The 14,431-nt window shown below is 41.0% G+C and overlaps 1 protein-coding gene across 4 annotated transcripts; it reads right to left on the reverse strand.

The window, feature by feature from the left end:
* Nucleotides 1–196: 196 nt before the first annotated feature.
* On the reverse strand, nt 197–8,971 carry LOC139371517 (histone-lysine N-methyltransferase KMT5B-like). Of its 4 annotated transcripts, XM_071111941.1 has the most exons (12): nt 8,808–8,971; nt 8,644–8,695; nt 7,714–7,937; nt 6,987–7,172; nt 6,693–6,840; nt 6,311–6,476; nt 6,104–6,213; nt 5,830–5,996; nt 5,704–5,723; nt 5,472–5,608; nt 5,169–5,365; nt 197–4,452 (listed from the first exon to the last, which is right to left on the reverse strand). In XM_071111941.1, the coding sequence occupies exons 4-12, from the start codon at nt 7,117–7,119 to the stop codon at nt 2,657–2,659; spliced, it is 2,874 nt and encodes a 957-aa protein (XP_070968042.1). In that variant the 5' UTR covers nt 7,120–7,172; nt 7,714–7,937; nt 8,644–8,695; nt 8,808–8,971; the 3' UTR covers nt 197–2,656. The 4 variants fall into 4 exon arrangements, with proteins under 4 accessions (XP_070968042.1, XP_070968043.1, XP_070968041.1 ...); XM_071111942.1 differs by lacking the exon at nt 7,714–7,937 and having other exon boundaries at nt 197–1,047; nt 2,998–4,452; nt 8,644–8,971; XM_071111940.1 differs by having other exon boundaries at nt 6,987–7,255; nt 8,644–8,971.
* Nucleotides 8,972–14,431: the final 5,460 nt, after the last annotated feature.

Raw genomic sequence — 14,431 nt, forward strand, 5'->3', positions numbered from 1 at the left:
GCCTCCTTGTAGTTATTCGCAAATGATAGATAGCAAACCATTGTCCTCTTGCTATTGCTTTTATCCGTGAAAAACAATTATTCTGTTTGCCAGAGTGGTGGGCAGACAACTGACTTTATGCCATGCTATGAATTATGCTTTTGTTATTCAAGATCTAATTCAACAAGACTTTCTATAAAACAGTTTACACCTCAACGGGAGACTTCTGGGAATTTCATATTTTCACAATGCATTTCCTACAAATGTTGTGACTATGTAATGTTTGTGCTGATCTGTGTGCACAAAAGGGTCAATTAATATGGCAAAAGCTGAGGTCAAGTCTGTGTACCCAAGGAGTAGTGTAGACTTCAAATGCTATTTGTCCCATTACCCATTCTCAAGTATCAACTCTCACTAAAAATACTACATATTATTTGAAGACACCCCCTACAGTTTACAAATAATGTAGGGCAGCCAAATCTGTTTTGCCTTCTTGCCAGGTCATCCTCGCAAAATAGGTTTTTAACCTCAATGGGTCTTACCTGGCTAAATAAAGGTTAAATAAATAAAACATATCCTATATTTCAGGGAATTCACATGATCTTTGTGGGGGCAGCAATTAAGAATGGAAACTAAAGTTCCAGAAAGTTCCTCGATTTGACCACGTCTCCTTAAAGAGCAGCGAAGTGCATCAGGTCATGAAGACATTAGATTTGGAAGAAAACTTTAATTTGAGTACTCAAACTGTAAAATAAAAACAAGATTTTGTGATTTGCATAATAAACTACATTCACCAGAAATAAGCACAAGTTTACTATTGTTTTTCTTTTCCAAAGTAGATGAATGTTAAGAAAAACAAAGTTATAGAAAACACAGCCATGTTTTATCAAATTCAGCTGTAATTCTCAACATTATGCAAGCAACTCAAAAAGGTAGCTTAATCAAGACTACAGACAGTAGCCTACATATGACAGAACACAGTATTAGTGACAGGTCCAAAGTTGTACAACATACTTTAAATCAACCTAGTATAAAAATATACAGTACCAGTCAAAAGTTTGGACACACCTACTCATTCAAGGGTTTTTCTTTATTTGAACTATTTTCTACATTGTAGAATAATAGTGAAGACATCGAAACTAGGAAATAACACACATGGAACTATGTAGTAACAACAAAAAGTGTTCATTCAAAATTAAGATTCTACAAAGTAGCCACCCTTTGCCTTGATGACAGCTTCACACATGATTGGCATTCCCTCAACCAGCTTCACATGGAATGCTTTTCCAAAAGTCTTGGAGTTCCCACATATGCTGACACAGTCTGGAGGCTGTCCTGTTGAAAATCAAATGATAGTCCTACTAAGCGCAAACCAGATGGGATGGCGTATCACTGCAGAATTCTGTAGTAGCCATGCTGATTAAGTGTGCCTTGAACTCTAAATAAATCACTGACAGTATCCCCAGCAAAGAATCCCCACGCCATCACACCTCCTCCTCCATGCTTCACGGTAGGAACCACACATGCAGAGATCATCCGTTCACATACTCTGCGTCTCACAAAGACACAGCGGTTGGAATTCAAATCTCAAATTTGGACACATCAGACCAAAGGAAAGATTTCCACCAGTCTCATGTCCATTGCTCGTGTTTCTTGGTCCAAGCAAGTCTCATCTTCTTATTGGTGTTCTTTAGTAATGGTTTCTTTGCAGCAATTCGACCATGAAAGCCTGATTCATGCAGTCTCCTCTGAAAAGTTGATGTTGAGATGTGTCTGTTACTTGAACTCCGTGAAGCATTTATTTGAGCCACTAAGAATAAAATAAAGAAAAACCCTGGAATGAGTAGGTGTGTCCAAACTTTTGACTGGTCCAGTATATAAAGAGCAATTTAAAAAGTTGAGACATGCACCACACCATTCACAATTCAGACACAGCAGACAACGTAATTCAGGTGAACTGATGATCAAATGGTGAACAAAATAACAAAGTGAAAAAAGTGTTTGAATATCTACACCACCTAAGCCAGACCAAGTAAGTTCTGAATTTGTGATTGCTAAATAAAGACTGAGAAATTATACAGTTCGAGAATTGAGTGAAATGAATAGAAAAATAAAAATGTGATCAAAAAATAAAATAAACATCCAAAATAACCACATCTGCACAAACTAAAAAGTTAACAAAGAGAATCATTATGCAAGCACCAACACATTTTGATTAAGGAATGAGTGATTACAACGGGACTAAAACGTCAGAGACCAGCTCCCAGGAATCACTGGAAGTCAAACATTTTCACATACCTCCAGCAAGAAACAGGAATTCTGTTCCTTTCAAAAGCTCTCAAAACAATATATAAAATGCATATTATTTTATATGCATGTATACACTGTCATGTTGACAAAAGCACATTTTGTTTGCAGTGTGTTCCCAAAGGGGTCCATTCTTGCGATGTCAGTGGAGCAACATTTAGCATGTTTACCAACACAAACTAGAAAATGCTTTAAATATAATTAACAATTGTACAAAATAAAGCTGAAGATATAAAAATAATTGCCTAAAATGTACACATTCTACAATATGAATAACGAACCAAGTTCCACCATGTACAAAAATAGTTAACATTTTACAACAGCATGTGATTGTACTTTTATTGACTTAACAAATGAAGACCCATAGAGCTTATGGATTGACTGTTCGTGACTGATTTTCACGTCTCCTTGATGCGATATCAATATCTATAGAGTCTTTACCAACAATGAGCCGGAGGCGTTTTGTTGGTGGAAGTGGAATAAAATCATCGTCAAACTCTTCATGGTCAGATGCATCTTCATCCTCCTCTTCTGAAGAGGACGAGTCTTCCTCTGTGTCATCGTGCATTCCAAATGTTGCTACTGTGGGCCCAAAGACCTCCCCTGCCTCCCTCTCTACTATACCTGTGAAGGGCCCACTACCATGGCAATACTGGCTGAGCCTCCTGCTGTCCCACTCATGCTGCAGGTGAATCTTCAGTTTGGAAGAGCGAATGTGTTCCACAGGACTGAAGCCATGTTTGGAGGAGTGAATGTGGTCCACAGGACTGAAGCCATGTTTGGAGGAGTGAATGTGGTCCACAGGACTGAAGCCATGTTTGGAGGAGTGAATGTGTTCCACAGGACTGAGGCCATGTTTGGAGGAATGGATGTGTTCCACAGGACTGAGGCCATGTTTGGAGGAGCGAATGTGTTCCACAGGACTGAAGCCATGTTTGGAGGAGTGAATGTGGTCCACAGGACTGAGGCCATGTTTGGAGGAGCGGATGTGTTCCACAGGACTGAGGCCATGTTTGGAGGAGCGGATGTGTTCCACAGGACTGAGGCCATGTTTGGAGTAGCGGATGTGTTCCACAGGACTGAGGCCATGTTTGGAGGAATGGATGTGGTCCACAGGACTGAAAGTCCCATTACTCCATCTGGCTGCATAAGAGCTCCTCTTGGTCTTTGCACGGTGATGGCTCTTCCCAAATTTCATGCTGGTCTTTGTGGAGCTGGAGGACTTGACAGGGTCAGACTCACCAGGCTCAATCCTACTGCTGCCGCTGTCCCTTCGTCTCCGCAGGGTTAATTTGGGAATGCCTGAGCTGTTGTTGGCTAGGATCAGCTGGGAATCATAGCGCGTAATCTGCTGTTTCTTCTTCCCCTTGCCAAGGTGGAGAAGCTTGTCTCCCTTAGACAGATGGTTGTGAGTACTACAACATTCAGGCAGGCATTGCAACTCTTTCCTGCATTCAGCTATGTCTGGGGTACGGGCTGCATGGTGCTGGCCTGGAACCTCCTCCTGGAGAAGGGATGCTGGTCTGAAAGAGTGCTGCTCCTCCTGATTTATCATTTGCCTCTGTCTGGGAAAGGTCTCACTTGGACACTTGATATCCAGGCTTGGGCAGATTATCCAGTGACCATCTGTGACATACTCTCTGAGGTCTGTAGGCTTGGTCTTACTAACCACACCACAGTTTGGTTCAAGTTTAATGTTGTCAGACCCCTGTGTGCCAACTGATGCTCTGGTTGAACTGCGAGTTCTGTGAGTGCAAGCTAAACCATCAGGGCATCTACTACCATCTTTCATTGAGTTCTGAATGTGTTCCTTCACAGTGTAGTGCACAAGACAACCCCTTGTTCCCACCACTTGCATGGGTCCTTGCTTATCCACCGCACTCTTTCGCGAGACGCTGTTACTGACTAATTCTGTGGGGTCCTTAAGGCACAAACCCATAGCTTCCACCTCAATGGGGAACCTGTGAGCAGTTACCTGACACCTTCTTCCTAGCTTGTGCAAAGGCTTTACGGACTTTGAGTTTCGTCTCTCTTGCACGTTGGAGTTCTTTGAGTGTCTTTGATTGAATGATGAGGTAGGCATAGGCATTTTGGACAGAGTTTGCCTGCTTAGGGCTTGTGCGTCACTGAGCCTGGTCACACTGGAGCAGGCTGTCCTCCCTACTGCTAAGATGTGGACCGGAAAAATAAGAAATAACAGCAGAACAGTCATCAGAAAGTTGGACAAACATTACTAAACCTAATGACAATCATTGCAAAATTGCAATGTATTAGAATATTATTATGTAGCATGTTATAGTTCTTAATGCAAGTATGTGTGTCCAGTAAATCTTATAATTGACCAATAGCAGCTATACATCCTCAACCCAGGGATTGACCCTAAGGTCTGAAAATCACTTGCCCATTGGGGAAGTCAGGACTCTGGAATATTTTTTAGTTGCCCGAAGATTATGATCACTTGCCTGAAAATGTGAATTAGCTTTTTACATGCAGAAATATCATATATAGCCTGCCTTTCTCCTTTAACATAGCGGAGGAACCAGAAAGATCACCATTGGAAATCATTGTATTTTGGTTATCAGTAACCATGTCCTGAATTTCCTGGGGCAACCACAGAGTAAACACAACTTGCCTAACTGCCATAAAAGCCAAAAATGGTCCATCTTCCACTTAAACAATGGGGAGAAACCAAAAGCTCAGTTTAAGGCCACTGGAATTCTTTGCATTTTGGTTGTTTTCAGTTTTATTGTTGAAATCACCTGCTCAATGGGGCAACCACAGAGGAGGCTCAACTTGCGTGACTGGTTCAGTTCACTCGCCCTAGCCTAGGCAATATGCCACCCTTAATGTCAATCCCTGCTCAACCTCAAAGGTGCACTTACATGAATGTGTGTCACGATTTTCCTGAGAGTCTGGATCCATATTAGAGCCGTCCAACTGACTGTCAGAGCATTTGCTGTCTTCTAATTTCTTAAGTCGATGGAGCCGTTTGTCTGTCTCTCTCAGGCCATACATGCTGTTGATAATAGGAGTGGCCGTAGACTGCCCAGTCTTCGGTTTGAAAGCACCAGCACTGCGTCTGAAGGGACCAGAAGATGTGAAATAGCAAAATCCTAGCCAATGTAGGACTCATTATTATGCATATAAAGTAACTACAAGTTTGATATTAAATCAATAAATTATACCTTTCACAGGTGTAACATTCACAGAGTTCATTATTTTCCCCAAAGAAGCCATCTCCATAGTAACAGGAGATTTCTTCCCCAGGTTCAATATCCCTCAGAACCTTGACACATGCTGTATCTCGCCCAGTGGAAACAAACTGTAATAACACATACATAAACATTTGTTAGCCATTTGTACAATTCACTTCATTTTACACAATACTTTTGATTTGCAGGCATTGGTATTACTTGCCTTGCAATTTGGCCTGCAATCTGGAAAACAAACATATGTTTAGTCTCTTAATATAGGTATTTGAATTCTATCATAAGTGTGTTGAATGAGGCAGACAGTTATTGTCAAGTGCATGGGGATGTATACCATGGTTGATGAAGGCTGCAGGTCCCAGCCACAGTTGAGCACAGTTCTTGCGGGTGGAGTACATCACACTGAAGTCATTTTCACCATGTCGCAGTAAAATGCTTTCCTCATGGTGTGATAGCTCAGCAATGCAGCCCACCAGGTATTCCATCTTATCATTGGTTTTCCTTGGGAAAATATGAATGAGGGATATTTGAGATTGTAAAATGACTATATACACAGTGCAACATTTTCTTTAAACAAAATGTATCCTACTAAAATTATATATCCTTACCACTCTTTTGTTGCTACAATTTTGGCTCCATTCTGCTCAGAGGAATAACGATTGCAGGGAAGTATTTCAAACCCACTGTTAGTTGCAAACATTCGTAGGTAAACAAAAACCTGCCAAAACACACACAAAATAATAGTTTCCACATATTTTTGTTTCAATGATGGTTCATGCTTTTTGCGCAACAACAGATATTTCTAGATAACTTACATGCTCTTTGAAGAGTTTGCCCTGAGCCTTCGTCTTGTGGTGAAAGTGGGGTCTTGACCAGTCCCCAGCAGTCAAGGCATGGAAAGCCTTCTCGAGGTTATCATGTTTTTTAAAGCACTCTAGCACCTCCTTCAAATGTCCTTGTCGGTCCTTGATGGGTCGAAACCTAAGCACACCATCAGTCCATTTTTAACCACTTTCCAAACCATTCTCAATACAAATGTTATGCAGCTGGTGCAGAGTCATAGCCTATCGTGATAGGCAAGTTTGTCTGAGGCATACGAGTAAACCGCCTCCCCAGATGTTGTGAAACTTTGGCTGCTGACTTATGCACAAGCTATTATGACAAATGTGGACAATTGTGAGCCAGAAAGAGACAAACCTGCTATTCATCTTATGGGTCTGGAAGCCGAGGTAGGGGTCCAGAATAAGACTTGTAGTCAAGTCATCATTCTCACAGAGTTCCTTTGGAGTCATACCTGACGATGGGGTATGACGTCTCTCTGCCTCAAGGGTAGAACTGATGACACCTGAGGTGAAAAACGTGAAAAATGAATGATTGAGCCCCCCCCAAAAAAATGTATAATTCAAAAAATCTGCCAATAGCCCAGTGTAATTTATTAATGAAGCTGAAAGGGGTCATTTATGGTGAGCATTGCCAGAGAACAGCACTTACGTTGACTACATCTCCTACTTCTTAAGGAGCCCTTGCTCTGTCGCAGGGACCTGGCCGAGGTTATGGATCGATCACTGGAGAATCTGCTGCAATGCCGCCTGCCATTCAACACCATGTTCTTGGATTCCCCCATCTACCTCATTACGCCAGATCCAGCAGCATTTACCCTAGTCTGTGCTTGAAGATCTGCAGTGAGGATGAGGGGAGGTTAGGAGGTGGTTGAATCTTATCTTGATACTGACAGGGATCGAGAACTATGCATTCTGGACCTAGACAAAGAAACAAAATGGTTTGAGAGTAAAGACTTGAAGGCAATGAACTTCAAAGATCAAATAGGGGCTGCTTATGTTCCTCTCAAGTCAGAAATAGCTCTAAGGTATGCAATGACTGACATGACAAGGGGAAAACTGATGATGCACTTCCAAATGTCAAAGTTTCACCTTATATGTGTGTGTGTGTGTGTGTGTGTGTAGGGTGGGGGGGGGGGGGGGTAGTTGAAATAGTAGGATGCACAAGTTGTAATTTCTCTCTTGTCATGTCAGTCATTGCATACCTTAGAGAACTAGTTATACCTTGTCAGAAATGACCTGATCGACTAGCCAGCTAACGATTTTTAGCTAGGTTTTTAGCCCATATATTTGTTGTAATGTTGGAGTCACTCAAATATCTCATAAATACACATTACACATGGAGAAAGAAAATGTGCTTTAAGACGGCAAAAAATTACCTGCACTACATGACATGTGTAGAATTGCAGGGAATAAGCTTTAAACCTGCAACATTTGCTCTCCGCCAACAAGAGGGGTGTGAACAATCAGTCATGAACAGTGTTTATGCCCATAGAAATAGACGTGATGCGCACAAGGGGGGTGCGGGATGTTCCCCAATTCAGGAAGGGAGGCCTGAGTGAAAACGTATGGGAACCCCGGCTCCATACCATCAGTTGAAAACCTAAGACAAGTTTCACATGTTATGGTCACATACGCAGGATACAGCAGCTGTAAACAGTACAGTGAAATGCTTAACTGTAAGCCCCTTGAGTTGTCGATAGTTACTCCTGAAGGAGAACTGCAAGCGCATCAACTAAGCAGAAAGTGGGGCCTAACAAAGATACTGAACAGATGGTAGCTAATGGTTTATCAAAGGCTGACACCTTGTGGTTGCATGTCAACTTTCATGAGTTTCCATATCATATTATTTCATCTGGTCTATTTATTAATTTCGTCTTTCTCGACAGGCAACTTTACACCTGCACACATCGGGTCGTCCTAGCCAGTGTAACGTGGCACAACAATCAACTCAACTAGCTAATGCAAGATCCCAGTCGAATTAAAAATCCAGGCTAACGTTAGCATGCTAACACCACATGCCTCAGGACTGATGCAGATGCTATGCGCGTTCTAGTTACCAAGTTAGCTGGGGCTTCATGCTGGCTACGTGTAGTTATTAGTACTTACTCTGCTTTTTAAAATATATGCTTCCCACTTAGCTAACGTTAGCTATATACATGAAAGCTAGCGAATGCTAAAGCTTGGGCCAAGACATCACAACGAACAATGCCACAGCTAGCTAGCTAACGTTATTCCACCGAAACAAAGGCCATGAAATCTCCGTTAAAAAAGTGTCGCTGATGAGACACACTGTCCAAAATACTCACTTTGTTATTCCTGCGTTTGTACTACTATGTGATCCATCATGCACGACGAGATCTGAACAAATATAAATTGCTACCTTTAGTTAAAACGTCAATCAGAGGAAACAAACATTTACATTTCAAGATGGCGTTCAGGGGAAGATGGGAATAAAGATGTCTGGACATACAATTGGCAGTGTTTGATGTTACGGCAGTTTCATAGATTAATCCGTGAGTACATGAAGTTTAATAACTGTTGTATTAGCTAACTAAATTGTAAAACAAATAATAATAATAACACCACAGTAGCCGACGCTTTATAAATTGAAGTAGCCTGCGCACTGCTTACTCAAACTTGAAACACATGAACATTTGAGAGAACCTTGGCGCGCGATTTGATGACGTTGTCAACAATAACACCGCATCACCCGTCACTGCTAGAATGAATACGATTTTGCAAAAGTGACGTAACAGTCCAGTTTGTGCCAATCGAGCTGCATCAGGTATAGTATTTTACTTGTCTACAAGAAGACAGTCTGAACCATTATAAACAGGAGACAAGGACCACATTTGTTGTAAACAAAAATGATAAACCGTCTGCACAGAAGGATGACTTCGAATTTAATCAAGGAGCGATATGAATCTAGGTCGTTAGTAAACTAGATAGCAAACTCCGTTGACTAGTAACGTTAGTTAGATTTATTTTATTTATTTATTTCACCTTTATTTAACCAGGTAGGCAAGTTGAGAACAAGTTCTCATTTACAATTGCGACCTGGCCAAGATAAAGCAAAGCAGTTCGACACATACAACAACACACATACAGTTACACATACACATACAGTTACACATGGAGTAAAACAAACATTCAATAATAATACAGTAGAAACCAGTCTATATACGATGTGAGCAAATGAGATAAGGGAGGTAAAGGCAAAAAAAGGCCATGGTGGCAAAGTAAATACAATATAGCAAGTAAAACACTGGAATGGTAGATTTGCAGTGGAAGAATGTGCAAAGTAGAAATAAAAATAATGGGGTGCAAAATAAATACATAAAATCAAATAAATACAGTACGGAAAGAGGTAGTTGTTTGGGTTAAATTATAGATGGGCTATGTACAGGTGCAGTAATCTGTGAGCTGCTCTGACAGCTGGTCCTTAAAGCTAGTGAGGTAGATAAGTGTTTCCAGTTTCAGAGATTTTTGTAGTTTGTTCCAGTCATTGGCAGCAGAGAACTGGAAGGAGAGGTGGCCAAAGAAAGAATTGGTTTTAGGGGTGACCAGAGAGATATACCTGCTGGAGCGTGTGCAACAAGTGGGAGATGCTATGGTGACCAGCGAGCTGAGATAAGGGGGGACTTTACCTAGCAGGGTCTTGTAGATGAGATAGCTAGTTAGCTGTAAGTAGAGAGACGTGTGTTTATTAACATTAATTGATGTTAGATTATCCATCAAGCTGACTATAGAGATTAACTGCCATTCTAACTTGTGTCATTTGTTTAACTTCTCAGATCTCGCATCATGAAAAAACTTGCATTGGGAACTAAAATATGTTCCCCATGACGGAACCCCCTTCCTGGTGGTCGGGAGGAAAACCTACGCCTGCCACCAGGGCGAGGATAAACATGCAAGTGATAAGAAGAGGGAAGCAGAAATGGTAAATTGGCTAATGTTTATAAAGGTGCACAATAAAGGTGATTATGATTGACTGATATTGGGAGGAGGCGATGTCGGTTAGGAAGGTTGAGTTTGAGAAGGGTATGTGTTAGAAAGGGAAAACAGAAGATAACCACAAGATGCAGGACTCCTTGTTCCCCCAATATCTAAGAAAACAGATGGATACAGAGCTCCTCTTTTATGTTGAGAGAATCATACTTGGTTTCAGTCTTGTAAGTTAAAGTAAGTAACTTGTAGCTAAGCCTTGGTCAAATAATCCTTGTCTGAGCATGAATGACCCATATGGGCAGAAGCCTATTTCCTGTTTCTGTCATGTAAGGCAGCTTGAGGTACAAGTAGCCTATACCCTATGGACAGGACGCTAGTTCCCTAATTCATTAATGCTGAGAACCAAACATAACATCCTTGCTGTCTCTACTTGATTGACTCTCAACTGGGATTCCATACCACTGACTCTATTACATGCACTGAGTCCCTGGCTTTTTGTACTCAGTTTTTATTTGCCATGGGGCCATGGTCAGCTTGTCTCATCTGGTGTACTGTACTGTCTTTATCTGGTGTACCTAAGCATGCTCCCACTAACCGCCTTCTTTTGTCCTTTTCTACATCTAATAACTCCCGGAAGTGTCTGGACTGTGCCTACCTGAAGCCTACCTGGACTGTGGCTGAGGACCCTGGGCATGCCTACCCATAGCCCCTCCCCACACTCCCTAGCATGCTTGTACCTAAGCTAAATTCTGAGTATTCCATCTCACCCTCTTCCTCTCCTCTTCTGTCCTCTCCTCCCCTAAGCCCAGTCCTGGGCACAAACTATTTTATATTGAATATATATTGAGCATGCTTTTTTGTCTAGGACTAGGTGTAATCTGAGTCTGGGAAACCAGTCCATACTCTAGACAATGAGATTATTCCAGAATACTATCAAAATAAAGATTGTTTTCTATGATTGTTCTATGGTACATTTAATATTTCCATTCTACAATGTCGCCTTTGACAAAGAAAACTCTCTCAAAATCCTATTGTATTTGTGGTATGGTTTGTCTCAGAACAGGAGGCCGGGAAGAAAAGCACAAAACCAAGAGGCTGAGAACAAGGTAAAACAAGGTAAGGATAATATATAAAAAATGAACTTCAGTGGGAGTTTACACACACACACACACACATCTAAATATACATAACACATCCAAACATACAAAACACCACTCTAAATATAGCAGATAAAACACATCTAGGACTACACACTAACCAATCAAACAAGGGTTAGGGTTGTATCAACCATTATCATAATACTTACACCTATGCAAAAATCTCCATAAGTGCAAAGGGGGTAGTTCTAACATATCCATCCTCACACAATTTGCTACTTAACAGGAGAGAGAAAGGCGAGAACATTTAGGGGAGAGGAGTGGTGAGTCAAAAGAGGGGAGGGAAGAGAAAAAATGAAGAGAATAGGGGTGGATAGGGTACGACTTTATATTAGGAGAGTGAGGGTTCCACTTAAAGACTTTCAGTTATTTGTCATTTTTAAAGGGGGGAAAATAAAAATTAAACTAAGCAGCCAATGACTTTATTCACTTTTTTTCTATCTCGTGGAAGCAGGTAGCCTAGTGGTTAGAGCGTTGGGCCAGTAACCGAAAGGTTGCTGGATTGAATCCCTGAAATGACAAGGTAAAAATCTATTGTTCCGCTATAATGCAGTTAACCTACTCTTCCCTGCTAGGTCAATCATTGTAATAATAATTTGTTCTTAACTGACTTGCCTAATTAAATTAAAAAGTCACATTGCTAACATTATACTTACTGCTATTCCATTACTTCAGTTCCATTGCTATAGTTTATGTAGTCTGGTGGCCAGTTAGTATATGAAAATAAATAACTCGTAGAGCTGGGACACCACGTGGGTGCAATAATTGTGAAGAAAAACAGCACTACTCAGAACCTCCATACACAAATCTCTAGCAGTTGTCCTCTTAAATTCTACGAGGGCAACATTACTAGCTGATAGCGAAATTCATGTTTGTATTTACATCATGTAATGCTCAGTAGAATGATATTTATTGCCGAATTGTAGCTAGCTTTTCCCCAGTGGTTCCGCTAGCCAGCAAGTGTGAATTGAAATCAAGTCCAGTCTGCTGTAGAACTCGACGCTGTGTGAGACGCAGGCTCATTGTAGTGAACGGGACTATGACATAACTTTGACAAAATTGGTATCCCTTTTAGCCCTGACCCAACTCATCCACAGTTTTCCATCAGATAACTACTGTGTTTGACTGTTATCCAATTGGTCTTATAATTAGACATTTGATATCGGCACCCTATGTCATTTAATATTATTAACTAGCTACCAAGAAAAACTACCAAGGTTGCTCTTTAACGTTAGCTAAGTCTCTTTTTGCATACCATTTCAAGCTGGCTAGCTAAGTTACATGATTAAATAACGCTAGTAAACATGCGGTACAAAACACCAGTTGTTAGCTAGCTATAGTGCCTTGCGAAAGTATTCGGCCCCCTTGAACTTTGCGACCTTTTGCCACATTTCAGGCTTCAAACATAAAGATATAATACTGTATTTTTTTGTGAGGAATCAACAACAAGTGGGACACAATCATGAAGTGGAACGACATTTATTGGATATTTCAAACTTTTTTAACAAATCAAAAACTGAAAAATTATTCAGCCCCTTTACTTTCAGTGCAGCAAACTCTCTCCAGAAGTTCAGTGAGGATCTCTGAATGATCCAATATTGACCTAAATGACTAATGATGATAAATACAATCCACCTGTGTGTAATCAAGTCTCCGTATAAATGCACCTGCACTGTGATAGTCTCAGAGGTCCGTTAAAAGCGCAGAGAGCATCATGAAGAACAAGGAACACACCAGGCAGGTCCGAGATACTGTTGTGAAGAAGTTTAAAGCCGGATTTGGATACAAAAAGATTTCCCAAGCTTTAAACATCCCAAGGAGCACTGTGCAAGCGATAATATTGAAATGGAAGGAGTATCAGACCACTGCAAATCTACCAAGACCTGGCCGTCCCTCTAAACTTTCAGCTCATACAAGGAGAAGACTGATCAGAGATGCAGCCAAGAGGCCCATGATCACTCTGGATGAACTGCAGAGATCTACAGCTGAGGTGGGAGACTCTGTCCATAGGACAACAATCAGTTGTATATTGCACAAATCTGGCCTTTATGGAAGAGTGGCAAGAAGAAAGCCATTTCTTAAAGATATCCATAAAAAGTGTCGTTTAAAGTTTGCCACAAGCCACCTGGGAGACACACCAAACATGTGGAAGAAGGTGCTCTGGTCAGATGAAACCAAAATTGAACTTTTTGGCAACAATGCAAAACGTTATGTTTGGCGTAAAAGCAACACAGCTCATCACCCTGAACAGACCATCCCCACTGTCAAACATGGTGGTGGCAGCATCATGGTTTGGGCCTGCTTTTCTTCAGCAGGGACAGGGAAGATAGTTAAAATTGATGGGAAGATGGATGGAGCCAAATACAGGACCATTCTGGAAGAAAACCTGATGGAGTCTGCAAAAGACCTGAGACTGGGACGGAGATTTGTCTTCCAACAAGACAATGATCCAAAACATAAAGCAAAATCTACAATGGAATGGTTCAAAAATAAACATATCCAGGTGTTAGAATGGCCAAGTCAAAGTCCAGACCTGAATCCAATCGAGAATCTGTGGAAAGAACTGAAAACTGCTGTTCACAAAGGCTCTCCATCCAACCTCACTAAGCTCGAGCTGTTTTGCAAGGAGGAATGGGAAAAAATGTCAGTCTCTCGATGTGCAAAACTGATAGAGACATACCCCAAGCGACTTACAGCTGTAATCGCAGCAAAAGGTGGCGCTACAAAGTATTAACTTAAAGGGGCTGAATAATTTTGCACGCCCAATTTTTCAGTTTTTGATTTGTTAAAAAAGTTTGAAATATCCAATAAATGTCGTTCTACTTCATGATTGTGTCCCACTTGTTGTTGATTCTTCACAAAAAAATACAGTTTTATATCTTTATGTTTGAAGCCTGAAATGTGGCAAAAGGTCGCAAAGTTCAAGGGGGCCGAATACTTTCGCAAGGCACTGTATATAACGTTAGATTTCGAGGAGGTAAAAACTGAT

This window comes from Oncorhynchus clarkii, chromosome 2 (assembly GCF_045791955.1).
Source record: "Oncorhynchus clarkii lewisi isolate Uvic-CL-2024 chromosome 2, UVic_Ocla_1.0, whole genome shotgun sequence".
Lineage (NCBI taxonomy): Eukaryota > Metazoa > Chordata > Actinopteri > Salmoniformes > Salmonidae > Oncorhynchus > Oncorhynchus clarkii.

Coding starts and splice junctions, on each gene's coding strand:
- LOC139371517 (XM_071111941.1), bottom strand. CDS start 7,119: ATGGGGGAATCCAAGAACATGGTGTTGAATGGCAGGCGGCATTGCAGC. Junction 6,214..6,310: donor GCAAACTCTTCAAAGAGCAT/GTAAGTTATCTA, acceptor GTGTTTTGGCAG/GTTTTTGTTTACCTACGAAT. Junction 5,609..5,703: donor ATTGCAGGCCAAATTGCAAG/GCAAGTAATACC, acceptor GTGTTATTACAG/TTTGTTTCCACTGGGCGAGA.